This window comes from Crocodylus siamensis, chromosome 1 (assembly GCF_052110815.1).
Source record: "Crocodylus siamensis isolate JL-2025a chromosome 1, ASM5211081v1, whole genome shotgun sequence".
Classification (NCBI taxonomy): Eukaryota; Metazoa; Chordata; order Crocodylia; family Crocodylidae; genus Crocodylus; species Crocodylus siamensis.
The window spans coordinates 309,446,858-309,474,283 of record NC_143395.1 but is presented as its reverse complement, the minus strand read 5'-3'; the positions used below and the strand labels follow the sequence as shown (position 1 = coordinate 309,474,283).

Sequence of the window (27,426 nt, the reverse complement as noted above, 5' to 3'; positions counted from 1 at the left end):
GACTTACGGGTCTGTTTTTGGGGTTTTTTTTCTTTATAACTAAATGTCTTGGAACCAGGCCATGTGGGATACCACCTCCTTCTCTGCAGTATACTGATATGCAGTTGTGCTTGAGAGATTGGCTGATGCTAAATGGTACTCAAAATGAGAGAATAGTGAGCTAGTAGAATATTCTCATTAAGGGTCTCAGGATTCTGGTATTTTTTTTGTTCACAGAGCTCAAAACAGATCTTACTTTTGAGGTGTACTTGAGGGCCCATTTTCTTTTATAAGAGACAGCAAAACTAAGGTACTGGCTAACCACATAGGGAGTATTAATTTGTTATTATAAACAAATACGTTGTAGAGCTAGCAAACTGTCTGGACTGTTATTTGATATGTAGTTTTAAATAATTGGTAGGATGCCAGGAGCCTCTTTATAACTGAGACCCATATGCTCCCATAGTATATATAGTAACAGAAAAGAATAATGTGCACAATAATGTCCTTGAAATAACATTGTTCACACAATCCAACAAACAAATGAGGCTTCTCTGCTGATAAGCTTATAGTTCTACACTGATCCCAAAAAGGGAGCCTTCTAGCTGGGCTATATCATTTGTGAAGTCACATTGACATCACTGTGACTGTAAATGAAGGGTTGGCCTACATAGGAACTGAGTGATGAGGACTCTCTTGTGATACATGCAGAAGATGATTTCAAACACATATAGAAGGCCATCCCAAATTGAGGGAATGTTTCATGAAGAAGGCAGGAATCAGAAAGCAAGAGAACAAAAGCAGCAGTTAAAAATAGTTAGGAAAGCAAATCTATGAAGAGCTTTAGGGTGTGAGCAAACATTTATGGAACCTGGTTAAGGTTTAAGCAGCATGTGCTGATGCTGGGAGTGGTGTGCACAGCCTGAGGTTAGTAACTTAGGCTGTGGGAGATGGGCTGACAGGAAGGCTGGGGGTGCTAGCAGTACATGGGGGAGAGGGGCTGGCGGGGCTGGGCCCAGGAGACATTGTGGGTCCAGGGTTCGGGGTTGCTGGCTTCATAAAGTGGGGGGTTGCCTAGTCCAAGAGTTGCTGTCATGGGGCTAAAATTCAGTTACGTCAAGGTGGGAGTGTAGGGATATCACAGCATTGGGGCTGGGGTGAGTGGCTGGGCTTTTCCAGCCCTAATCTGTACCTGAATGCACGTAGGCATTCACTAGATCTGGATAATCCATTTTAGATTGTGCTAACCCAGGTTGATCTAAAGTTAGTGCATGATTTTTGGATAATTTAAGCCCTGCAAACGTCTTTTGCAGGGCCAGGCATTTAGATCAATCTAACCTTGTCAGATGTAATTCTTGTACATACTTTTTAAGCAATAAGATGGTAGAGCTTGAATCTAATGTAGTGAAATGCCAGTAAAGAACTTTGAAGAGCCGCATTTGGTATTTGCAGAGAATAAACCTGTATTTTAGCAATCAAGTGTGACTAGCCATTCTTTTTTTAAAGAAGGAACTTCTTTTGTGATATGGTTGTATTGGATAACAGGATTCATTTGTATAGCTGAACTATTTTTGCTGGGAGAAATGCTAATATTATTATTATTTAGTGCTTGTAAATATTTCCCAATATCTCCCAGCACCTCTACAGACTTCCCAGAAAGTCACACAAATGTGATTGCTTGTTTACATAGCGCAGTCCAAATCCTGCCTCCTCTTCTGTGTATGTGAATTCAGCCCTGTGCTGACGAAAACACAAGACCTAGTTGCCAAATAACTTCCACACAAATCTTATTTTGATGGCTTTACATGAGGCTGATGCCAGGATCGACTGGGCTGTGCACAGTCACTTATCAAGTTACTATAGGCAGGCTGAGGTCACACCAGGTATCTGTTGCAGTCTGAGTCATCAGGCCAAGGACTGAGGTGGTACCATGGTTAGAGAGGATGGTAGATCAGAGTTGGAAGGTTGAAACGAGGCAGGGACAGGGACTGTGATGAGCAGGGATCCAGGTTTTCCATTTCCCATGGAAAAATGCAGTAAAATGCGGATTTCTCCCCTTACTGGAATAAAACATGGATTTTTTATTTTAGCAGAGAAACCCACATATTTTGCAGTTTTCAGTGAGCCCTCTGGAGGCTGGCAGAGTTCCAGCCTACAGGGGACTGTGAGGGAGAGGAAGGACAGCAGTCAGGGAGGTGGTGCCATGTGTATATGCATATGGCCCTAGGCAGCCTGGAGAGCAGCTCCTGCAGGTAAGTTGGGGGAAAAGGGATTGAAGCCCCCATAGGGAGAGATGGAGGGAGTTGGGCAGGGCTGGGGCTGCTGCCCAGTCCGGCAGTGTGTGGGACTTGGGGATTGGGGCTGCAATGCATGTCTGCAGGGCCTTGGTGGGGAGGGGGACAGAGCCGTGGGTGGCTTTTCTGGGGGCAGGGAGTGGGGCTGGCTCCATATCACTGTGCGCACTTCCAAGGGGGCAGGGGGTCCCGTGTCCCCCAGATCTGTACATGGGACAGGGTGGGCATGCACTCCCTGATGCCCAGTTGGATTTCCCACCCTTTTGCCCTCACCAGGGCCTACGCAGCCAGGTGGGTGTGACCCAGCACGACAAGGCAGAGTGGAGCTGCACAGGGATCTCCTTGCTGCTGCAAGCTCCACACTGCTTTTGTGACACATCCCCTCACAGGCAGGGGTGGCGGCATGGGGTTGTGTCACTTGCTGCCACCATTCACCTCGCCAGCACAGCATGGAGCTCACAGCAGCAAGCAGCTTTCCTGCATGGCCCTGCTCTGCCCTGCAGGCTACAAGTCACACCTGCCAGCCTGCAGAAGGCTCTGGGGGCAGGAAGTAGGGCAGGAGCCCAAGCCCCACAAGTAGATCTGGGGGGCATGGGTCCCCCCGGCCTCCCTGGAGTGCATGCAGTGGAAGGGAGCTGCCTCCCCCACCCCCCCACCCAAGCCCACAGCAAGCAGCAGGGGGGAAGCAGGCACATTTATGTGATGTGTGTCAGGGGCAGGGGGCTGCAGATCCTGGTCCCTGGCCCCATAGCCTTGGAAGCTGGGGGCCTCTTCTGCAGAGCTGGGGGAGCAGGGGCTATGGGTGGGGAGTGAGGGGCACCAGAAGGGCTGTGGGTGCTGTCAGGGGAAGTGAGAGACATGAGCAGGGCCAGGGGGCTGGGGGCAGGGAGTGAGGGGTGCTAGCAGGGCCAGGGGCAGGAGATTGTGGGGCACCTTTCATTTTAATCATGGATTTTGGTGTTTTTATCATGAGAATTTGCAATTTTTTAATCCAAGAAAACCTGGATCCCTGGTGATGAGCCTGGGATGAGACAGGAGAAAGACACAGATCCAAGAAGCACACATACAAATGACAATGGTGGGACAAGTCCCACAGAAAGTAGGAGGGATTTTATAGTCCCCCTGTCAGGGGGTGTACTTCCTATAGGTTCCCCCTGGTCACCTGACTCCTCATAAGTATTTTCATAGGAAGGACCAGGCTGAGCTAGAACTGGTGTTTGATCAGCTGCATGGTGGTGTTGAGTTGCTTGCTTGGCTGCCCCAAGTTTAAATCCCTGGGTCCTAACAGATGTCCTTCTGTTGAATTTTGTTTTATGTGCAGAAGCTCAAACTCTTATCATATAACTATTAAAAATGGCTAGAAAGGGTAAGAAATTCAGAGATCTAGGGAATGCTTTGAAAGTTTTGTGATGCAGAACTGCTTCTTGAAGGCCTTTTGCAAGGCCATGGGGAGATGCCAGAAAGCTCAGTGCTGCTTTTCCTTTTCCGCTTGTACCCATTTATAGCACTCCTAACATTCTGTTTTTGCCTTTTGGCTGCAGTAGTTACTTCAAAGTAGTTCCAGAGCCACTCCACAATCTGAACCTACGATTGCTTGCTGAACCGTACAGCTTCCCTATCTTCTGAGGCCTGATTGGGTTAGGTGCTGATTTCTGGGTTGCCTCTGTAGTAGTGAAGGCAGTAGCAGCACACACAGGAACACCAAGGAGCTTATAGTGGAGGACGCAGGTTGAGCTTCACTTGCCCTAAAGCCCCAGCTCTCTAGCACACAGCACAGTGGCCTGTTTGCCTTCTGATTTGCATCAGCAACATTTAGGACTGGATCTCTCCAGTGTGGGCTGCTGAAGACAAAAAGATCCAGACCAAGTTGAATTTCTTCCCTTTACCCCCCTGTGGACTAACACATGCAATCAGCAATCTATCTGCCATCTGGGAAAACAGATTTCTGCTGGGCCCAGCTAATATTATTAGGCATGCACGCACAGTAATTTAACTATTTAGACTGTGCAAGCTGCTGAGTTAAAATGCATGGCGTAATAAAAGTTTGAATATGGCAGAAGCTTGACTAACCTTCAGCTCCCTCTGACATGCAGAAAACCAAGAATATAGTAACGTTAATATTGAAAACATGATATAGGTCTGATTTAGGTCTTCAGAACAAACAATATGGTTACATGAATTGTATGTTCTAAGCATAAAATAACAGGGATTGGGGACATTATTGGAGAAAAGTTAAATATTTCTTCCATTAAAAATATCTTTTTGTGAGTTCTGGTTGCAAAGTATATGGTCATTTTCCATGTTTTGTCCAAATGAAACTACAAACACATTTTGTTTTCCCCATTTGGTATAGCTGGTGGCCAGCAGAATTGCCATTACATTCATTGAAATGTCTTGGGGTAGCTTTTCTCTCTCTCTTTTTGTGTGCATGCATTGTCTACTATATTTTTATATGCATAATATTAATCTAATATAGTTACTCATATGAAACCATATACTGACATTCTTTCTCGCTGTGGGTGTGTCTACACGTGTTATTAGCATGCAGCAGTAAACTCTGCCACGTATCACACTGGAGTTTATTGGTCCTGGGCACGACGTTTAAATGTGTGCCTGGGACCATAGTATGTTGAGCTGGGTTGGAGCAGCCCCAGCTGGCAGGAGGTTTGGGAGGGGTCAGCCTGCCAGCATGGGGCTGCTCCGACCTGGCTCAGTGTGCTGTGGAGTGGCTGGCGGTAGCACAAAGGTGCTCCAGAAAGGGGCTAGCCAGGAGGCTAGCACTGGAGCACCTTCATGCCCCAGACAGTTGCATCAGCATCTACACGAGCTGCTGTGGAGTTAATTAGTTTCCTGTAGCCTAATGAGGCTGCATTTGTAGACGTGAGAAGTTTGCAGAACTAATTAGCCTATTCCACAGTAAAAGTCTCATGTAGACGTGCCCTCTGGGTAGTGCTTAGTTCCAAAAACTAATTCCATTGTTTTCACTTGTGTTTGGGTGAAGTTACATATTGCATTTGGAGAATACAAAGGTTGCTAAAAACATGAATATCTGCATGTTAAAGCTCTATAACTTGTGCTGTGTGCCCTCTGAGCATCTCAAAGTTGCACCACTTCAGGTTAGGGGTAACTATGGGCCATGGTACCTAACTTGTGTTAGATAACTTCAGCCTGCTCTAAAGGGATTAACATGAGCAATTTGTAGTCCTCCAGCATCCGGGAATGTACTGCTCCCAGCTCGCCTGCCCCCTTCTCCCTAAGCTGGGGTAGAGTTCAGGGGTCTTAGCTCCTACCTATGGCCCTGCTCACCGTCAGGGAATAAACTGTATTAATTAACATGTGACTACTTACATCATGTTATAACTTGAACACTACTTAACATTCCATAGATTTAATATGCTCTAAGTGTAACGTGTAACTTCACCCTTAGTTAAGGGGATGCCTGTATTGAGGTGGCACAGAGCTCAGTCTCATCATTGAGGTGATAGGTGCTCTCACCCAGGGGTTGAAGAGGTGTCAGCCCTTGAAGCGAACCTGTAAGGACATTCTGATGGTGTCCTTGCACTCTGCTCAAGTCCTAGATTTCATACATCCTTAAGAATAGTGGTTAGGTGCTCAGGAGGGCAATGGTATAAACCTACCTCAGCATAGTGCTTATCATGTATCAGTGTGTTAGAATCTGTCCCTGTTTAGCTACAGGAATTTGAAACGGCTGTAGTTGACCAAAGAAAAACATATTGATATATTGCAAAATTTTGTGTAATCTAATTTTTGTGTTATTCTGAACATTATTGCTTATATGGCAGAAGCTAGCTTTATTTTACTTATTACAATAACATTATAATAAGTGAAACTGGTGTACATTCCAGTCTGTTTGACTTGACAAACTCTCCTTAATATAGATTCTCACAACCAACATTAAATAAATTCATTGAGTAGTTCTGCATTCTTGAACTTCACCAAGAGTTGAGAGGTGATTCTTTTGAAATTTTGTTCAGAATTGATTCTTTGAAAGTATCAGGGCAAAATGTTTTCATAATGGAGAGAATGTTTAGCATTAAACATAAAAAAGCTTTGAACCTAGACCTCTTCATGCATGCTACTTCTAACAAGGCTTCACTCTAATTTATCTTTAGTGGTTGCATTACAGACTACATTGGAAATAATCATGCTCTGTTTATTTGTTCATTAAGATATGAAGGGTCATTATTCAGGTTTTATTTTCACATATTATTAAAGCATGGATCAGCATATTTCACATGGTGTGTGCAAGTTTATCATATATTCATAGGCAACACTGTGGGTGGATTCTGACTTTCTCAAGTGAACTGAGAGGAGATTTTCAGTTTATTAGGTTTGGAAAGGACATTTTTAATATTAGAGCTATAAAACTATTTTCTTGTTTTAAAAACAAAAAGTAATAGTAGTTCAGAATTATCCATAGCTACAACATGTTAATTAAAAAAAGACTTAGCAAAATAATATTTCTATGCAATAAAATTCTTATTAATAAAATCTAAGTAATGCATCAAGTGATTCCATTTAAAAAAGCAATGAAGGGCTTTTTTGGTTTGTTATTGGATGCTTTTCTTTTCTCATAGTAAAGTGTATTCTTTGATCTCTTCTGATTTTAGGTACCCAAAATATCAGAGAATGAGGACAGTGTGAGACATCTTAGAATTTTGGCAGAATTGACAAATTGTGTTCTTGTCAGTTGAGAGTTATATTATTTTCTGGTACAGGACTGAATTATATTTTTTTTCTTGTTGAGATCACTGGCACACAATTGATCTGTGTATTCTTATTTTACAAACAGAACCACAAAACAATCAAATAGTCTTTGTACTTGGTTGAGCCATTCCATATGCCTGTCTTCTAGAGTTTGAATCTAGCTTCTAGTGCATTTATTTGCTTAGTGGGACAATATCGTCATGTTTGTCTCCTTGAACTTGGGTGGGTAGTGCATTAGTATGGGGATCTGTGTACTTATTTTTCCGGGTGAATTTGATTACTTATGTAAACAGTGTTAAATGAGCTGACTGTAGAGAAAGTACCATACATAATGGTGTAATGTAACATGCACTTTTTCACCATAAGCTTGGGAAGGTTGCATAACTTATAAGAGGAATTGGTAGGGAATTTTTCAGTAAAATAATTTTCTTGGAAAATGCCGATTCATCAAAACAACATCTATAGGAAGGTGACTTGGGTTTGTGAAAAACCCATGTTCAATTCCCTGCTCTGCCTAATTCAAAGCAGAAACAAGTCTGGGTACCCCAGTTCTCAGATGAATGTAACCACCACTAGAGTAGAGAGTTACCCCTCTGTTTCTGACGAATTAATATGTATCGATACAAAGTGGTATAGCTCTAACAGGCTCAATTAACAGATTGATTTTTATAGCTCAATGGTTAGGAAATTCCCCTGGCGTATGGGAGAATCGGAAAGACTACGGACTTTAATTTGAGTCTTCTATATCCCAGCTGAGTGCCCAAACCACATAAGTATTCTAAGGTGGGGGGTCACACTTCTGGTGGCTGGTTTTGGAGTTTCGTGAAGAATGCTGAAAGGTCTCCGGTAGTCTGCTCCCCACCTTCAACACTTCATATATTTGGGCGGGGGAAAGAATATGCGCTCTTCTGCTTGCTTTACTAATGAGTGCTATCTCAAGTGAATACAAATACAATTACCTAATTTTATTCATTATAGCTGCAACTTCAGTGAGATATAGAATGCTACAGACTTAACACCACTATTTGGACATTTTTAATATTTTTTATCTTATATATATTTTTTGTAGAAATTTGAATGTAAGATGTATATGTTTCTACTTACAAAGCCAGGGTACCTACCACTTCTCTAATTGGGAGAAAATAGTTATAATTAGGTTTAGAAACTTTTAAAATAGCCTAATATCTTCCTGCTACTTGTACTGGATATCAGGAATCAGTATGAGTAGTTTTTGGTTGTTTTTTTTCCAGGACATTCCAGGAAGAGAAGTGACTACAGTTCATCCCACTGGGGGATTTCTTCTTTTTTCCTCTCCCTGGGTGGAAAGATTGTGTTTCTTGACTTGAAGAATAGTGCCTATCATTTGTTTATAACTAGATATCCTCTCTTCTGTGCCTGTAGGTCCTACACTTTTCAAAAGAAACTTCCACATTTGAGAAAATGGGAGAGGAGAAATTGTAATGATAGAAGCTTAATGCTTCTCAGAGTTTTGAAGTGTTAGAATAAACCTTGGAGAGATTGTTGAGTGAGAATAGGTGAGGTGAGTGTTCCAAGATGAATGAGAAATATAGCGTCTGCAGTTTAGTACTGTATCTTTGTTTAGATATGTAGCTGTGGACTCATAAATATTTTGAAGCTCCCTATGTAAGCCAAATTGGGTAAGGTTATTCTTATTTCAATTTTTTTCCAAGATATATTCCAGATCATTACAGATAAGATGAGAGGAATCTATTCAAAAGTTATACTGTGCAGCAGGGAAGAGGAAACATCATTAAAAATAATTTGGGGATTGCTATGTTCCTATCTCAGTGAAAAAGCGTATCAGACCAACACAGACCTCAAAATCCTGATCAAACATCAGAGCTTGAAAGTGTACTTTAGACGCTCATTCTGGAAGCTAACTCCCACAGTTATAAGTGAAAAGAATGACTTCACTACAGTCTGGGACCATATATAAATGAAAACTTCTTGATTAATCATTTTGCTTAAAAATACTTGCATATAATTATTTGGTAGACTGCAAAAAGTGAATGAGTATATTAATAATTTGCCTTGGTTCCTGTTTTGTGTCCCTTTCTAATTCAAAGAAAAATCTCATGATGTTGATGGTCTACCTGGCTAGGGACAGACATTTAAAATGCCAGAGCCTGAATTGATTCAACCTTTGCAGGTTAGTCCAACCTGTCTAGATTAAACTGGTTTGTAACAGTACAGACATTCCCGGTGGATTGAGGCAATCTGGGCACATACCTGCAGTTGCTCAGTCCAGCAGCCAGGGGCACTAGAGCACATCCTTAGCTTCAGGGAAGCTGCGCTGGGTAAGTATGGCCAGTCAGGGCTGAACTGGCCAGAGAGGGGTTTAATTCCCTGTCCCACTGGCAGGGACCTGAGCCAGGATGCCGGGGGATTAGGTTTAAGTTAAACCAGGAAGGGGTCTCGGACAGACATTGCATAAACCAATTTGAGCTAAATCAGTTAAGTCTGCTACCACATTCAACCAGGTTTATCTCAAACCAGTTTCAGCCATTTTGAAACTGGTTTATGTGCACTGAATGTCTGTTCTGTTACAGGTTTAAACAAATTTCATTTTAACTGGTTTACGTGTAATGTTTGTCCCTAGCCCCTGTATCTAACTTTGTACTGAAAATCCAAACAAACCATTAAAATCGAAATAATGACAAAAAATCGTGGAAACTGTCTTCATTTGATGTGTTCAAATTATATATTTAATGGACAATTATTGTAATATGAGCGAGCCTTACCTTCTCTTTGCTTTCTTTTAGTTTGACAGCTTTGTAACAGATGAAGAGCCAAAAGAATACTAGCTAATAATTGTCTTCAGTTAGATTACTCTGTACTTGCTCTTTTAAGTTAGAAGGAAAACTGTTGAAATATTGTTGATAGAATTTGAGCCATTATATTCGTACAATATGTTGTCTATCTGGCCTCAGGGCTGAGCCTTGGATCACCACCAAGAAACAAACATCTGGGGTGCAGTGAGATCCTTTAAGAGTGTTTCAGGGTGCCATCCAGTTATGTGTGCAAATGCATGATTCAAAATATAAATCCAGAGGCTTGAAACAGAAATCCACAGTCTAAAAACATTCTGACTTGTTACACTCTTTTTGAGTTCTTTGCAACAGAAGGATTGCTCTATTATTTTTCCTGCAATTTAAAAAGCAAAAAAGGAGTGAAAACTAAGTGCTGGCATTTTCTGAAGGGTGTTTTGGGTGCAGTGAGGGGTGTCTGGAATCTAAAAAGATTGTGAACCACTCCTCCAGGGGATCCTGAGAGAATTGCTGGAAAAATGGCCATGTTTTTACATGGATTTTAAAATATTAAAAAAACCAAACGTATTGCTTGTTTCTAGATCTGTTTAAAAAAGAGGCACAATTCTGTGGAGAAAACAAGAGGGTAGAGAAAACACTCTTTTGTCATTCATACAATATTTCTTTTTGAAAAGTTATTGTCTACATACAGTTGACTTCAGCAGAAGAAAGAGAAAATTATTAAGAGATAAAGGTTAGTTTGGTCCTAATCATTCTCTAGAGAGTTGTTGACCACTGTAACTACAGTAATGAAGTCTTCTGGTCAGGTTGTAATTGTGATATCTGCCATAAAATGGTTTAAACACTCACACTGGAGCAGGAGCCACAGAAAAGCTCTTTCCATAGCTATTCTGTGATGGTACATCTCTTTGCACACAGAAGTCTAGCCTAAATTAAATTTGTCCGTCATGGGAATTTCTTTTTATTATGAATTCTGCTCAAAAGTAACCTTGAAAACATGAGATTTTTCCACTGTAAATTAATACAGGCTCATTCTAGAAGAATCATGACTGCCTTTGTATAGTACAATGGCAGCCCGCTGCATATCAATACTTTTAATTTGTTTGTACTTTTATGTTAGGCATTTCATCTTAAGAAATGAAAAAAATTCATTTGGAATGAAATTATCCCCAGTACCTATTTCCTTTTGACCTTTAATACTTCCTAATTAACATTTATCAGAATTATTTTTTTCTCTCCCTTATGGTTTCTGTGAAGTGCATGATTAAACTAGGGGTTCATTATTCATTAGGAAGGGAGCTGGACTTTATTGGTTGGTTGTGGAATTGACCAAGAACTAAATAAAGTAATTCATTCTGGATAACTCGCATATACTCTATATGATTGTGTAGTATGATAGCCGAAGTAGAAAGAATAAGGAAAATGCTTTTAAGTGGCACGCTCTGAATCAATCAGGTAAAAAGACTTGGCATAAAGAAAAAAATGGGAAAAGCTTTTGTTGATGAATCCAGTATTAAAAAGAACTCTCGCTCCTTTTATTGTGCTGATGCTGAAAGCTGTCATCTTTAGCAAGAATCTTACATCTATGAGAACCTTTAGGGAGAAATGAAGTGTAAAATGCTAAAAAAAAAAAGTGATACAATCCTTAAATGGTTTGATTCTCTGTAGACTGAGGATAGCTAAAACTTTGCAACTTCCATTGTTTTGCACCAAGAGAGATTTTTTGAGAAGGCTGATGAAATATTTATACAATGAAGATCAACAGGATTTGATGGTTTCTCATTTTACAATGGAACGGTGGGTTTTGTTTTCTTATTTTTTGTTTCATTTTGCTTAGCACAAAAGTGAAGGTTAAGACACACAGACCAACACACATGTTAAGAAACATTCTTTTTTCTTGTTGCCTGGGGGGAAGGTTTTGGTAAGAATTTTGTTTGTCAGAAAGATTCAAAACTGAGAAATTTTATAAAACCATATTCTATTCATCCTATTGTTTAAGAGGTAACTAGTTATCCTTGCCTAAAATTAAAACTCTGATATTTTTGTGTTTCTGTATATATAATTCAGTGTGTTTTTCACTGAAAAAAATCTCAAAACCCTTTGCATACAGAGACAGATAACTAATATTTGTACATCAGTGTCTGTATCAGCAGAATGGGATTGAGAGAGGCAGAGCATAACGAAGGTAGGGTAACCAAGGCAGCTGCCCCGAGCACAAGCTTGAGGAGTGTGATGGAAAAAAAATACATTGCTGCCACAGCTGTCCCATTGTGCTGACAGCATGGAGGCAGCTGGAAGTTGCTGTTGCCCTTGCCTATTGCAGCTGTCTAGCTGCTGCTGCTGGTCTCTGGGTGGGCACAGCCTGGAGAAGAGCAGTAGTGTGGCAGTGGTAGAGCAGTTTAACCCTTCGCTGCCTGCTCTGGGACAACAGCACAGACAGGCACAAGTAAGAGGGGGAAGGAGGGGCAGGGGGACCCTGAGGTGTGGGCAGGGGGAAACCCAAAATGGGAAGGTGGTGTGATTCTTATCTTTCCGTTCTCCTGGCCCCTGCTGGCCTGAAGTGTGACTGCACTAAACTCGAGCTAACACTAATACTGAACGTTTGTGTGGCTCTCGGTGTATGGTGTAACAAGGAAATCCTGAACCTTTGTAAGTCAATGGAAAAAACAACTATTGACTTCAACAGTAGGAGGTCAGCACACCAATATCCTCCACTAATCCCATTGGTAGATATTAATGAAATAACATTGTGAATGCCATTTTATACGTAATTTAAAATGCAAATTTTTTCATGTCCTTTTTTTAACCATACTTCTTTCAAGTGACTTTTATCCTTCCTGTTTGCATACACAAAGACTAATCCAGGTAACTGACAGACAAGGCTGCAGCCTCTGCATGAAGCATGAGTTTCATAAGCTTCACTGCACAGAGTATTAATATTTATCTTATTTTTAAATCATTTCTTACAGCTGACCTCTGCTATATTTAAGTCATTTCCTCCTTGTTTTGACAGCTTTTGGTTTTATGCTATTTAGAATGTGAGCACTTCAGGACTTGTATTTTATCCTCTCCTATATTTGCAAGGTACTAAATACAGGATGCTGGTTTGACTCAGAAATTGAGCATCTTCTGTGCCCACTGACAACTTAATTCTTACCTTCCCTGAAATCCTGTCTTATTTAGCAGTGAAATGCAATCACATATTAACTTATATACTGACGAGAATGAAACTGCAGTCATAAGAGCTCAGTTTAATGGCAGCCAACAGGAGTGGATGAGTGATCAGGGCACAAGCCTCAGGAGCTGGCTAAAGGGGGATGGAATGGAGTTGAGGGGTGACTTATCACCACTGGACACCCTGCACCTTCCCTGCTGTGGTGCTGACTCTGACTCTAGCAGCAATGTTGCATGAAGTAGGGTCAGAGGCCAGAGGTTTCCTGCTGTTTTGGCTGGGGGAAGGAAGATGTCATCTCTTTTTTGCTGCTGAAATTTGTTGACAAAGAAAAGTGACATATTTTTCCCTCCCTCTCTTCCTCCACCTTAGCAGTAGTGAACCTCCAGCCACAGTACTGGCTAGGTATGCTTCTGGCAGCTATGTGTGGTTTGCTTTAACTATTGAACTCTTGATTGTCATCATCAGAAGAGGTTAATGAGGAGAGCAGGAGTGCTCCACTTGAACTGGGAATCTTGGCAGGATTTGAACTTGCAAATGGCACTCGTATACAGTTCTGTGTATGCAAAATGTACCACTTAATTTCTATTTTACTTTTTTCTGTTAATTATGAATTGGTAATTATTTATGGTGTGGGTGGGGGGCAAAAAACTTCCTGGTTTCCTACTGCACTGTAGCAATTTCTGTAATTGCTATGTATTTATTCATTAGGATGTGTAATGTAAGAAGGACGTTATAATGTAGAGTAAGTGGATATGAAGTCAGATTATTTGAACATAGTATTTGTATTTTGCAGGTCAAGTTAATGCCTCCAGCACCAAATGATGACCTGGCGACTCTGAGTGAGCTAACAGACAGCAGCCTGCTCTATGAGATTCAGAAGCGTTTCAGTAACAACCAAATATATGTGAGTGGCTTTGAAACTACTCATGATAGCATTTTTATTCACTTACCTACAGCCAACTTTCTGTGAAGAGCAATTAATGAAAATAGGATTGGTCTATTAGTAATCCGAACATAATTACCAGACATGTACATTTGCAAGTAAAATAGATGAGGAATGGGTATGTAAAAATCTTCAGCTATTTACATGCATCTGGAAAAGTCTAAAGTATGAAATGAATAAAGGATATAATGTGTGTGCCTCGGTGAGTCTGCATGTTCATTTACTCAAGAAGGTGTGTTGGCAAAATGCAATGAAACATTTGTACCCTTTTCTCTTAATCTTTCAAGATACAGTTATTATTTATATAGTTTTTACATATTTTTTATGCAAGCCTATTATTCCTGGGGATTTAAAAAAGGTTTGAGTTTAAAAAACCCCTCAGGAACCAGTATGAAGGACTTGATTCCCCATTATCTTTTCCTATCACACAAATCATTACCTTGATGTGATTATGTTAATGACTTATATATTGAGTAAAGTAATTACAAGAATATTTATATGCTGCAGATTTTTGAGGATCTTGGCATATTAAAAAGGAGAATCCAATCAGGTCTAGATAGTAAAATCTGCATATGCACATTTTTGGCATCCCTCTTTGTAGCTACTTTCCCTTTTCTAGCTTATTGAACAGCTGATTGGGTGATTTGCATGTAAATGTGAAACATGTAATTCTGTTTTTAATCTAATAAATCAAAAATGTTCTCAAGCCAGAAAAATACAGGGATCTGGAATGTCACACACCACATCTTGTTGTAAATGCATTGGAAATTAATACAGAAGTTAGTCATAGGTGCTGAGAACTCCTTTACTGATAAAAAAATGCAGGATGGTAAGACTATGACTACTCTCATCCTTTTCTGGTGTATTTCCTTTTCTCTCATGTTCAGAGGTCCCAGGCACATATAACTCTCATATCAGTGGAAGCTATAGGTGTTAAGCAGCAGTGAAAATCAGGGACAAGCATTTGATTTTTCTCTTGAAATATGGCTATCAAAGACTGAACCTAAAGAAAATCTTAGGGTCCTATTTGTTATCTTCTTGAATATTTAAATTTGTCTCTTGTATAAGAATACACTGATGAACTTAAAGGCAGTAGTATCCTGATCAACAGGGATCCAGGTTTTCTGTTTGCTATGGAAATGCAGAAAAACATGGATGTTCTCTTTTTAAGGATAAAAATGCAGGAAACAGCACATTTCCCCTTGTGGGCTGGCATAGTTCCTATTTAGAAAAGCAGGATGTGTGTAAGTCTATGAGGCTAGATGCAGTGCATCTGAGGGTAAGGGAGTTAGCCTATGTGATTGCAGAGATGCTGGCGATTATCTTTGAACACTCTTGGCAACTGGGAGAGGTGCTGGACAATTGGAAAAGGGCAAATATAGGCCCATCTTTAAGAAAGAGTGGAAGGAGGATCAGGGAAATTACAGACCAGTCAGCCTCATCTCAGTCACCAGAAAAATCACGGTCCTCAAGGAATCCATTCCTAAGCACTTGGAGAAAAAGAAGATAATTAGGAACAGTCAGCATGGATTCACCAAAGCAAGTCGTGCCTGACCAACTTGATTGCCTTTTATGATAAGATGACTGTCTGTGTGCATGTGGGAAGATCAGTGGACTTGGTATAAGTTAGCCTTAGGCAACACTTACTATTAGGGTTATTGCATGGCAGTTCACTTACGCACTAGAAAAATGGGACCAAGATTTAACAAATTGTTGATAATTTTTTGATTTGGGGAGATCTAAATATTATGAAAACTGAACAAACAGAATCCCCACCCCCTCAAAGAATAAAACTGTGGAAATATATTCCTAAATAGGGCAGTTAACTGAAACTATTATATGTGAATGTTTTTACAAAATACTTAACACATTTTAACTGCTCCTTTCAACCCACAAATAGAGAACACAAAATGACAGTACAGGAAAATTCTTCTATAGAATTGTTTGTTCATTTCTTTTTTCTGTTCATTAAGTTTCTATTCTGTATTGTGGACTTTTGTTGGTTTTTTGTGTTGTTTTGTGAAACTTTTTAAAGAGGTCAGTGTCTGACCAGAATATTTTAAAATAGAACTGAAATATACCTGAAATAGTTAAGAAAGAACATATTAGAAAAGCCCAATATGTGGTTCTGTTACAATGCAAAGACAGTAACAAAAGTTCCCATTTTGTGACTTTTAGTATTTGAAAGTAATACGAGCCATTACTTTTTCTTCATCAAGTATTTCTTTTAGTTCAATAATAACTTGTTTGGCAAAGCACCATATGGGATTAGTTTTATAGAACTTTGATTTCAGTATGAGGCCTGTTATCATCTATTCTAGTTTTAGAGTAATAGTTGCCACCAAACAGTTGCTTAATTCTTTCTTTTATGTTTCTGTACTACACAGTTTTAAAATTAGCTGAAGGTGGAGTATTGTATGTGTCAGTTGTCTTACTGGTAGTTGTTTTTGTTATCATTTTTAGAAACTACTATTTAGGGGTCCCCAGTTATGATTAAGGCTGAAAATCAGTTACCATTATAGGAACTGGGAGAAATCAGCAGTCTGTATTCTCTGTTGTGGCCTATCTTTGCTAGGTGAAAGACTGGTTTCCGGACTGATGGGAAAGGTGGCCTAACATCACCTGTATCTTCCAGATTCTTGAGAACTTCCCATTCATCTTTGCTTTCAGAGCCATGCCTGCCTGGACCCACCCTCCCCCTGCTCTCTGATCCTGTGCTCTGTGCCCCCTGTACCTCCCATTCTTGAACCATGTGCCCCATCCCCTGCTCTTCTGCAGGGTTTGCCCTGGACAGTTGCTTAATTTGTTAATGCCACTGACAAGAGGGAGTTCGATAAAGGCCAGAAAAGAAAGACAAAGGAAGCTGTACATGCACTGTTGCACTAGTAAATAGGCATAGCAAAGCAGAAGATGCAAAGAAGGCAGAGAAGGCAATAACTACTTTGCTTAGCTTCACAAAAAACTTAGGCTGCAATGAGACCACTAATACAGATCATTTGGATAAGGAAGGGGGCAAGCTAATGGATGAGATGAAAGAAACAGTCAGAGAGCTTTTGATGGGTCTGAATTAATTCAAGTCAGCAGGGCCTGATGAACTTCATCCCAGGGTACTGAAGGGAGTGTCGGAGGAGATCTCAGAACCCTTCCCAATAATATTTAATAAGTCATGGGAGATGGGCAAGGTACCAGAGGACTAGAAAATGGCCAACATAGTGTCCCTCTTTTAAAAAGCCAAAAAGGGGGACCTGGGGACTTGCACACTGGAATTATACACAGGAATTTACTGGAAAATATCCTAATGAGGTCCATTGGCCAGCATCTAGAGAAGGGAAGGCCGATCATGAGCAGCAAGCTCATGTTCATTTACTATGAACAAATTGTGCCAAACAAACTTAATCTCCTTTGACAAGAAAACTAATTGGGTGGATGAAAGGAATGCTGCATTTATACTGTATCTGGATTTTAGCAAGGCTTTTGACAAAGTCCCACATGACTGTCTCAAAAGCAAATTGGAGACATGTGGGCTAGATAAAACTTCTATAAGGTGGATAGACAATTGGCTCAAAAGTTACAAGCAAAAGGTAATTATAAATGTATCCATGTACAAATGGCAGGGGGTTTCAAGTGGAGTCTCAAAAGGATCTGTCCTGGGCTCTGTGCTGTTCAACGTTTTTTAAATTATTTGGATGCAATGTTGAAATAGATTGCTTCTTGCAGTTGACATGGAAAAAGAAAGAATTGTAAACACACGGGTGGACAGGAGTGCAATTAAGAAGGACCCTGACAGTTTGGAAAGTTGGGCTAGAGTCAGTAGGATGAAGTTCAATACTAGCAAAAGCAAGGTGCTTCACCTTGGGAAGAATAATCAAAAACACACATGTAAGATAGGTGGCACCTAAGTGGATGGAAGCGCTAGGAAAAGAATCACAGGGAATTTACACACATGTGACGAGCCTGCTCAGATGCGCTGGAAATCCAGCATGTAAATTGATGTGCTCTGGCAGCCTGCCATGTCACATGTATCAGTGGTGCAGCACACCTCTGCAATGAGAAAATGGCAGAAGTGTGCTTTGTACTAAAACACAGTCAATGTCCTTCAGTTCAAAGTGCACTGCCACCATTTTTTCACTTCAGAGGCATGCTGTGCTGCTGATGCATGTGTTTCCAACGCGGTGCTTTTAATTAGCACTGCTCGCTGATTAGAAGTGCCTGGTGCCATGTTGGGAGCACATGTAAAAATGCCTGAAGAGTCTTGGTCCATCACAAACTCACTCAATAAGAGTCTTCGGAGTGATGCAGGCACAAAAAAGTTAATGCTGTTTTGGGCCGCATGAGTAGGAGCATTAGACACAAGGTGTAAGAGGTGATAATGTCTCTCTACTCATCACTGGTTAGGCTGAGTATACATTTTTGGGGGCTTCACATTTTTAACAGGACATGGAGAAGTCAGAGAGGGTCCAGAGACAGGTGACAGAAATGATAAAGTTGTTAAAAGGCAAGCCATAGTAGGAGAGGTTGAAGGAAGTAGGAAAGTTCAGCTGATGGAAGAGACTTGATAGCAGTCTAAATATATGAAGGGCTGCGTAAAGATGAGGGAGAGTTGCTTTTTATTTCTAGCTGCAAAGAACAGGATGCAGACCAATGGTTGAAGTTACAACAAAGAAAGTTTAGTTGGATATCAGGTAAAAAAACTTCACTGTTAAAACAGTAAGGCAGTGAAACAGGTCACCTAGGGAAGGTGTGGAATCTCCAACACTGGAGATGTTCAAGAAGAGTTTGGATAAGCATTGATTAGGGTTGATCTAGGAGTAGCAATGTCTGTGCTATACTATTAGTATTTCTTTGCCTCTTGGCTTTGCTGGTTGTCACAGGAAGGATTTGTTCCCCTCCTGTTGCTATGTATTTGGGTGGGGAGGAGAGTTGTTTTATTTAGTTTTTTTTTTTTGTTTAGTTTTCTTTTTATGGATTTTTTTGCCTTCCTCAGAAGTATTAGCTGTTCTCTGCAGCCAAGAGTAGGGATTTTGACTGGGGTGTGCCAGTGCACATGACTGGACTAAAAGACTGTGAAGGTTTTTGCCTTCCTCTTTAGTAGTATCTTGGCCCTTTTGCTTGGGTCTCTCAAATGTATTTTAAGAACGCTTGCAGTAGCGGTGCATGGGCCATCATTGTTCCCTCACTTTACCCGTGGCAGGTTAGGTCGCTATACTTTGTGGCTTTGTGACAGGGTTGCTTGTGTAGTTTTAGTAATAGGTTTGACAGGATTTGCTTGGAGTAGTTTGGGTAGGGCCAATCCTGCCTCAGGCAGAGGGTTAGACCAGACAACCTACAGAGGTTCCTTCTGCCCTACTTTTCTATGATCCTGTGATTATTAAACAATTTTAATTATGAAGCAAGCATTCAATTTTATTACAACAGATTCAGTTAATACCATCAGACTTAGTGGGTGTATCTACCCATCACCCTATGGTGACATTGTTACTGTGCTGTGAACTGGTGCACTGTTAGGTTTAACCACTACTTTGCTGTAGCAGTATGTTAAAACAGGGGAGCATGCCACTACAGCAAAGTAACTGCCAGTCGCATGTAAACTTACATGATCACTATGTCACCATAGTGCATCGTTCTGTGATGTAGCACATCACTATAGCGACATAGGGTGATGTGTAGACGCACCTGGTAATACTCTTGGTTCTTAAAGGCAGGAATTTAAAAGCTTCTAAATTGTGGAGTTACAGATTTATATTTAGTATGTTGCTTGTTTGATTTTAGATGCTTTGGCTAAAAGTCTTTTCTGAAAGAAAATCATTAACTTCCTGAAGGAACTCATTTATCACATAATAAATCAATTGTATCTTTTTTTCCAGACATACATTGGGGATATACTGCTGCTTGTTAACCCTTTTAAAGAACTCCCAATTTATTCTACTATGGTAAGCATTCTCTTGCAAAACTGTTTTTATCTAGATCTACACCAGTACATTTTTATCGCTACAGCACGTTCACTCAGTTCATTACAGCTAAATAAATAAGAAATAGCACCTATGCTCTTTTCATAGTGGCAGCATCTGAATTGAATACGTTAGCAGCAATATGTTAATATGGCCCAAGGCATCACTGTTCTTGTCACTGTGTCTCAATCACCGTGCAGCAGCCATCCTTCTGAACGGCTCCTCCAGGCTTTTTTGTTTTGTTCTAAAGTGCTTCCCATAATATATTTTGTTCTTGTTAAGCACTGCTGGTAAAAAATATATATATATCAGTCAGCCTAGGGAAAACAACAAGAGAACACTGCAGATTATTTGTGTAACAAAAAAAAGATAACTAAAAGTGACAGTTTGATTGGGACTGGGCAGTCTATTTCTCACTAATCTTATTTTATCAGCTTCAAATTACTTATTTTCAAGGTTTCTATTACTTCAGTATCTAAACACAGGTACTAATTAAATACACTTTGTTGCTGTGTGCGGATAAGATAAACTCGCATTATCTGGGATTTGTTTCAGCCTGGCCCAGACATTTAGGCTAGGGATAGACAGTACATATCAACCAATTTAAGTGATCGGAAACTGGTTTAAACCTGTAACAGAACAGACATTCAGTACACACAAACCAGTTTCAAAACGGCCAAAACCAAGTTGAGATAAACTTGGTTGAATGTAGTTATCAGATTTAACTGATTGAGCTCAAACCAGTTTATACAACGTCTGTCCCAGACCCTTCCTGGTTTAAGTTAACTAGGATCCCGGCATGCTCCCTGGACTTGGTTCTTAGCTTTAGCAGAGCAAGGCTAGCCCCGCCCCTCTGCTCCCCAGCTGGATCAGGGACAGGAGTCTGGCCAAAGGGGGTTTAATTCCCCGCCACCCTATCCTACCGGCAGGGATCTGAGCCGGGTTTGCCAGGCATTTCCTCCCCCCCACCCCGCTGCTGCAGTGGTAGGCTGGCATTCCCCCATCTACCCTACCTAAGCTGGACCACAGCCGGGTCTGCCTACCTGGACTGCTACTGCCACCACCACTCACTCCCTGCTTGGAGTAAGTGGTGGAATAAGTCCCCTCTGCCAGATGCTGGAGGGAGAGGGAATAACCCCCATCCCTGCCCCCCTTCCAAAGGTGGGGGGCAGGGAGCAGAGTTATTCCCCCTCGGACCCAGAGCAATGTGATATGGTCTGCCCACCCTGGTTGTCGCCACTACCACTCACTCTGTGCCTGAGGCAAGTGGCAGAATAAGACCCCTCCTGCGCCTCTCCCTCTGGCATCTGGTGGAGGCAGCTTATTCTGCTGCCTGCCCCGGGCACAGACTGAATGGTGGTGGTGGTGGTAGCAGCTGGGGTAGGCAGACCCCGCTGCAGTGCCTTGGGGGTAGAAGGGGGAATAATCTCACTCCCTGCCTGCTGCCCTCTGCCCCCTGCCTAAGAGGCCCTGCCAGCCAGCCTCTGGCCCTGTCTCTGCCTGGCTGCTGGAGTAGCAAGTGGGGAGTGACCATAACTGTCACTGTTTCCCCAGGCGCAAGCCCCTTCCTGGAAGCAGGGCCATGCTGCAGGGTGAGGAAAGCTGCTGCGTACCATCATGATGGTGGCAGCACTGTATGGGGCTCTGTCTCCAAGACCCAGTGCTGCCATGTACAGTCTGCCACAGCTCTGTCCACACTGCAGCAGGGTCCCCCTCACCAGGAAGGGGCTTACGCTCCCAGACACTATGACAGGGGCTGCTGTCCTTATCGAGGGCCCTGCCCCCTTGTTGCTGCAGCAGCTGGGCGGGAGTGTGGGCAGATGCTGGCCAGAAGGGCCCCTTAGGCAGAGGGAAGGACAGAGGTTACTCGTCTCCCTCCAGCATCCGGCAGAGGGGACTTATTCCATCACTTGCCCCATGCAGGAAATGAGCAGCAGCAGTGGCGGTTGAGGTGGGCTTACCTAGCTGCAGTCCTCCAGGGACAGTAGGGGAAGAGGAGGGAATAACCCCTCCTCCCTGACCCATCTGCCTTAGGAGACCGTGCTGGCCTGCCACTGCAACAGAGATGGGGGAGTCCCCAGCAGACCTGTTTCAGGTCTGTCCTGGTAGGATAGGGAGAGGGGAATTAATCCCCTCTCTAGCCAGTTCAGCCAAAGCTACTGGCTGGGCTGGCCACGACCCCCAACACAACTTCCTTGTAGTCGAGGACATGCACTAGTTTCCCGCAGCTCCTGGCCTGAGCAGCTACAGGCATGTGCCTGCATTTCTTCAGTCCACAGTTCCTCAGTCCAAATTGGTTCAACCTAGGCAGGTTAGACTAACCTGTAAAGATTGAATCAGTTCAGGCTACGGCTTTTTGAATGTCTGTGCCTAGCCTTAGAAACAGCGGTTAGTCTGAAGCATTGAATTTTGCTGTTGCTCCTGCTATTATTATTTTTATACTGAGATCAATGTCCCATTGTATAGACATTGTACAAACCCATAATAATTTGCTTATAATGTTTCTTGAAACTCTGTTGTGCTCAGAATCATAGTTAGGAAACTGTAGATTGCAGCTGTTTGAAATGATATGTGAGCTTGAGGTGAGTAACAACTTAGGTTGTGACTTCCTTTTTTGTCCAGGTTTGTACTTCCCTGTAGTAGGATGAGGCCTTAATCTCTAACTGGGGTCTTTTAAGTATTACCACAATAATAGTATAGACTCCTTGCAGACATTAACAAGAAAAGGTGCTATACTTTAAACTTGATGCAGTCCCGCACTGAGCCCAGCACATGCCCAGAAGAGGCATCATGCTAGTTGGACATGGATCGCCCAATGACTGTATATATTGGGTGCTTTAGTGGGGTCTTTTGGCACTTTTTTCTGAAAATTCATTGACTCAGTTTTAGGTAAAAACAGCAAAAATCCCTGTGGAAGTGCCCAATCTATAGTGATGCTGCAGAACTGGGTTGGAGTAACACGCTACTTCTTCTGGTAAAGCACGTTTTTTACTGTCTGCAAGAAGCCATAATGAAGTAATTAATTTAAAGTTTGCATGGTCAAAGTATTCAAGAAATGTGGGTGTCTTTTTAACTAGAATGTCAAGTAAATATTTTCCCATTAATATTACTGTTAAATTTTTAATGGCAAATTCTGATGGCTTGATGGTTTACAAAAATGTTTTTATGTATTTCAGCTCCTTATCTTCTATTCTGACAAAACTCATCAGTAGTAGATAAGCTGCGTATTAACATAATGAAAATAAATTGCATACATTTGTAGATCACTGCGTAGGCCAGCATTATGTGCAAGATGATGAACCAGGGGTTTTTCTTTTTTCCAGGTTTCCAGTTTGCTAACTTTCAATGAAGGAATAGAAAGAAATGATGGGCATGATAGTATTTCTTAAAATCATTGAAACATAATGAAATGATTAAACACACACTTCATCTAATAAATGCAGCATTTAAAAATTGCTTCTTTTTTAATTTCTTCTCATTATTTACAGCTTTCTCTTTTAAAAACAGACTGTAAAGTAGCTGCCACAGCTATAACTAATAAATTTTCAAACATGAATAAATTACTTTATGAGAAACTTGTTACTCTGAACTCATATAAAGCACATTACAAAGCTTTGTTTTGGTGCCACTGTCAGTGTGTAGTATATCAGAACACAGATGTCCATTACCAGTTGTTAAGGATTACTTATTTCCCACTGTCATTTGGGAAATAAGTAATCCTTTTTGGAGGCAGAATAGAATCCCAGTTTGTTACTTATATGCAGCATTTATTTAATACACAGGGAATACATGCACACACAAAAATAAATTCTTGCAAGATTGTTATCAGTGTTCTGTACTACATTGAAGTATTCATTGGCAAAGTATGGTAGCTATGGAAATATTCACTTGTGCCTAAGGAGTGAAGCCTTCTTATGCTAGTCAAAAATAGTATAATAGTTTGTCCCTGTGGCAAAGAGTTTAAAATCTAAACAGGCAAGACAGACATATGTTACAAAAAAGTGATAAACCTGGCAGCAATTGCTATGTTAGTCCTATAATTGTTTAATGGATTTTCTTAATGGAAAGAAAAGGGGCTGAGGGGACAAGGCAGGAGAGAAGACAGTAGGACAGGTAGGTATGGATTTCACTATGGTGAAGAGACTGTATACAGGGCAGAAGTTGAGGGATATTTGGAGTTTCTCAGACCAGAATAGAAGATCAGAACCATCTCTGAGATTTTTACACTGGTAGTTGTATACCACAATGTTGCTTTAGCCCACAGATCAACAGCAACTGAATAATTAAATCATTTGACTTAGGTTCAGCATTATTTGGTCCCTTCCAGCCCCTAACAACTATGAAACTATGAAATGAGCTGGACCACAGAAATAGCAGATTATTTCACCGAAGGCCACAGTTCTAATTAGTAAACAATTTAAATGTCAAGATTCATTCAGAACATAAGCTCACAATGGATAACATTTTTAGCAACGTGTAAATAACATGTACAGAGCATGCTATTAATTCTGTGTATTACAGAGATTTTTTTCCATGCTGTAAATAGATTACTTGTGTCTGCTGTGTCATATAACAAATTACTCAACTTGTGACCAGCATTCATTGATTCTTTTTTAATTATTCAAAGAATAGTTATATTTTTGTTTTTTAAAACTTAAAACTGTACATTGAAGGATTATCCATTACAAATATAAATAATGTAACCTAATATGTCAACTTAAAAACAATCTGTAATATTATGTACCATGGTTATAATTAAGTGTTGAAGATTAAAGTTGTGCCTCCACTACAATATTTGTCATAAAACTTCTATTTTCTTTAAAGAGTGCTTTGTAATCACAAATGTTCAGTTTATAATGACTAGTCAACCTGTTAAACATTTATTGAACACACAAAGCAGTTTGGTTTAGAATTTTCTCCATCTGTTAAAATCCAATTATTTTTCAGGTCACACAACTTTACCTAAGCAACTCTGGCAAACTGTGTTCATCACTTCCTCCACATATATTTTCATGTGCTGAAAGAGCATACCACATGGTGTTTCAGGAGCGACGTCCTCAATGCTTTATCCTGAGGTGATGTTTTATTTTTTGTTTAAATGATTTATAACTCTTGCATTTGAAATGTGTCCCCAGTGATTCATGTGTTAAGGTTTCATTTTTATTTCCCCTCTCAGCTGATTTCTTATTTTTTTTCTTGCTGTGTCCACTGCATTGCAGCAAACAGCATCAGAAGAAAAAAAAGATTGAATTAAATCTACGATTTAGAAGTTATGGTGGGGAAATAACAGCTTCATCCAACTTCATCTTTAGTAGCTAAGCTAGCCCAATATATACAACTGACTGTTTGGTTTGCTTCCGTTGTTTGCTTGTTATGTATTAGATCTATATTCTGCCTTATTGGGAAGGTTCAGAGAGACTGCATCAGAAATGAATTAAATCTAAACTGAATCTGAACTAAAATATAAACTAGAGAGGAAGGATAATCCAATAGTTCAGGCTTAGGGCTTAGGAACACATTTAGAATTTCTGAACTTCTCTAAGCTCACTGTTGAACCCCAAGATAATGTTTCTGACTCAACTCTTCAACTGTAAAATTAACATAATAATACTTCATTTAATTCACAGACTGCGATGATCAGGGATCCTGGTTTTCTCTGTTTAAAAACGGCAAATTCTCTGATTAAAAACCCCAAAATATGCATTTTTCCATTATTAAAATGAAACACCTCTCTCTCATTTGTGGTATCAGTTGAACACAAAGTTTTATTGCCATATTTACAAGTAGCTACAACTGCCCCACCCACCCAGCTGCTTTGTGGCACTGAGCAGCCCTGATATGCTGGTGTCCTTCACTCTCGACCTACAACCCACTGTTTCCCACACCCCCTGCCCTGCTGGTGCCCCTCACTCCCAACCACCCTGAGGCCCAAGCCCCTCAGTGTGGGATGTGTGTGCAGGACAAGGGGACATGTGTGGGGGGCAGGTTGAGGTTGTATGGGGCAGGGGGTTGCCCAAACATAAATGATGCCATAGGCCAGGGTGGGCAAAATATGGCCCACGGGCAGGATCTGGCCTACCAGGCCATTCTATCCAGCCCACGGGGCCCCTTAAAAAAAATTAGTAAATTAACATTTATTTGCTCCTGGCTGCTTGTCAAAGCTGACAGGAGCCAGGGGCAGTAGGACCCAGGGGGATCCCTCAGAGGGACTGAGAAGCCCAGTTCTGCCCCACCCCCAGCCATTTCACTCTCTTCCTGCCTCCACCCTCCTCCAGGACCATGTGGCTGCCAGCTGCATCATCAGACTGAGGAGCACGGGGCTGCGCTGGTATGTGTGTGCGTGCGTGCATGGACATGCACGCATGCAGGCAGGGGCAGTGCATGTGTCTGTAGGCAGGGGCAGTGCATATGTCTGTAGGCAGGGGCAATGTGTCTATGTGTGTGTGTAAACAGAGGCTATGTGTGCATGTCTGTAGGCGGGGCAGCGCAAGCAGCGGCAGTGTGTGTGTGTGTGTGTGTGTAGAGGCAGGGCCTGTGTGTGTGTTCATAGGGTGAGTCCCACACCCCCCGCATTAATATGCACCCACAGCCCCTCGCATTGCCATATACGTGGACCCCTCCACCACTCACACATTCCAGCTACCCTCCCCCCCACATCCCACAGGCCCTTCACAAAACTATATGCACCCGTCACAATATACAAGAGTAAGACTTCATTTTGACATCTGTGTACACTACACAAACACACGTAAATCAGAACAAAAATATTTTAGAAATTGGATTAATGAATGTTGTAGATGCGTGCTTTTTAGACTATAATTTGGTATTTTTCTGCTTCTGAGATGGCAAAACCCCTTGCTGAAAGGAGTACTTCTGGAGACAAGGGAACGGATTTCAGGTGACAAAGTTCAGGGGGCAGGACTTCCAGTCACAAGATGGCAACGAGGGGACGGGGTACCTGTCAGGGGGTGGGGCTACCCATGTAGCCCTCCATAACTTGTCAAAACTCAATAAATGGTGTTCCGCCCAAAGTAATTGCCTGCTTCTGTCATAGGCAAAATGTCTGGGGAGCTGGGAGAACATGGGCCCCCCAGATTTGTGTGTCCACAGAAGAGCATGGGGCTTCAGCCCCCTCCATGGCTCAGTGGGTGGGACCTAGCTTGGGAGGGTGGAATGGGGTGGCGAGACTTGTTGCCACCACCAGGACCCTGACACCAACCACACAGCCAACAGCACAAGCACTAACAAACCAGGGGGGCCATGCTGTCTTCACCTTCTCCCACCAGCAGCCTCTTGCATGCCAAGTCACAGTTCTACCCTGCTGCCATGGCCCGGATGCCACTTCAGCTGCTGTTCCGCTCAGGCCACCTGTACTGCCCCCCACCAGACTTCCCCTCCAGGGTAGAGCCATAGCCTAGTGCTTGAGTGGCTGTTGGTAGAAGTATGAAGGTAGCCTGCCCCTCCTTCCCCCCAGTCCATTACACCTCACACTGCTGGCAGTATGGCTGGCATAGGGGTCCTGGTGTTGGCAGTGGTGATGGCAGTGACAGCAGCTACAAGTCTTGCCACC

At 41.7% G+C, this 27,426-nt stretch overlaps 1 protein-coding gene across 1 annotated transcript in view; it reads left to right on the top strand.

The window, feature by feature from the left end:
* Positions 1-27,426, top strand: part of MYO16 (myosin XVI) — a 545,578-nt gene that overhangs the window by 212,078 nt on the left and 306,074 nt on the right. Inside the window, exons 11-13 of the mRNA XM_090022346.1 lie at positions 13,759-13,869; positions 19,773-19,838; positions 24,804-24,931. Of these exons, the coding sequence (XP_089878472.1) occupies positions 13,759-13,869; positions 19,773-19,838; positions 24,804-24,931 (305 nt within the window). The remainder of the gene's footprint in view (positions 1-13,758; positions 13,870-19,772; positions 19,839-24,803; positions 24,932-27,426) is intronic.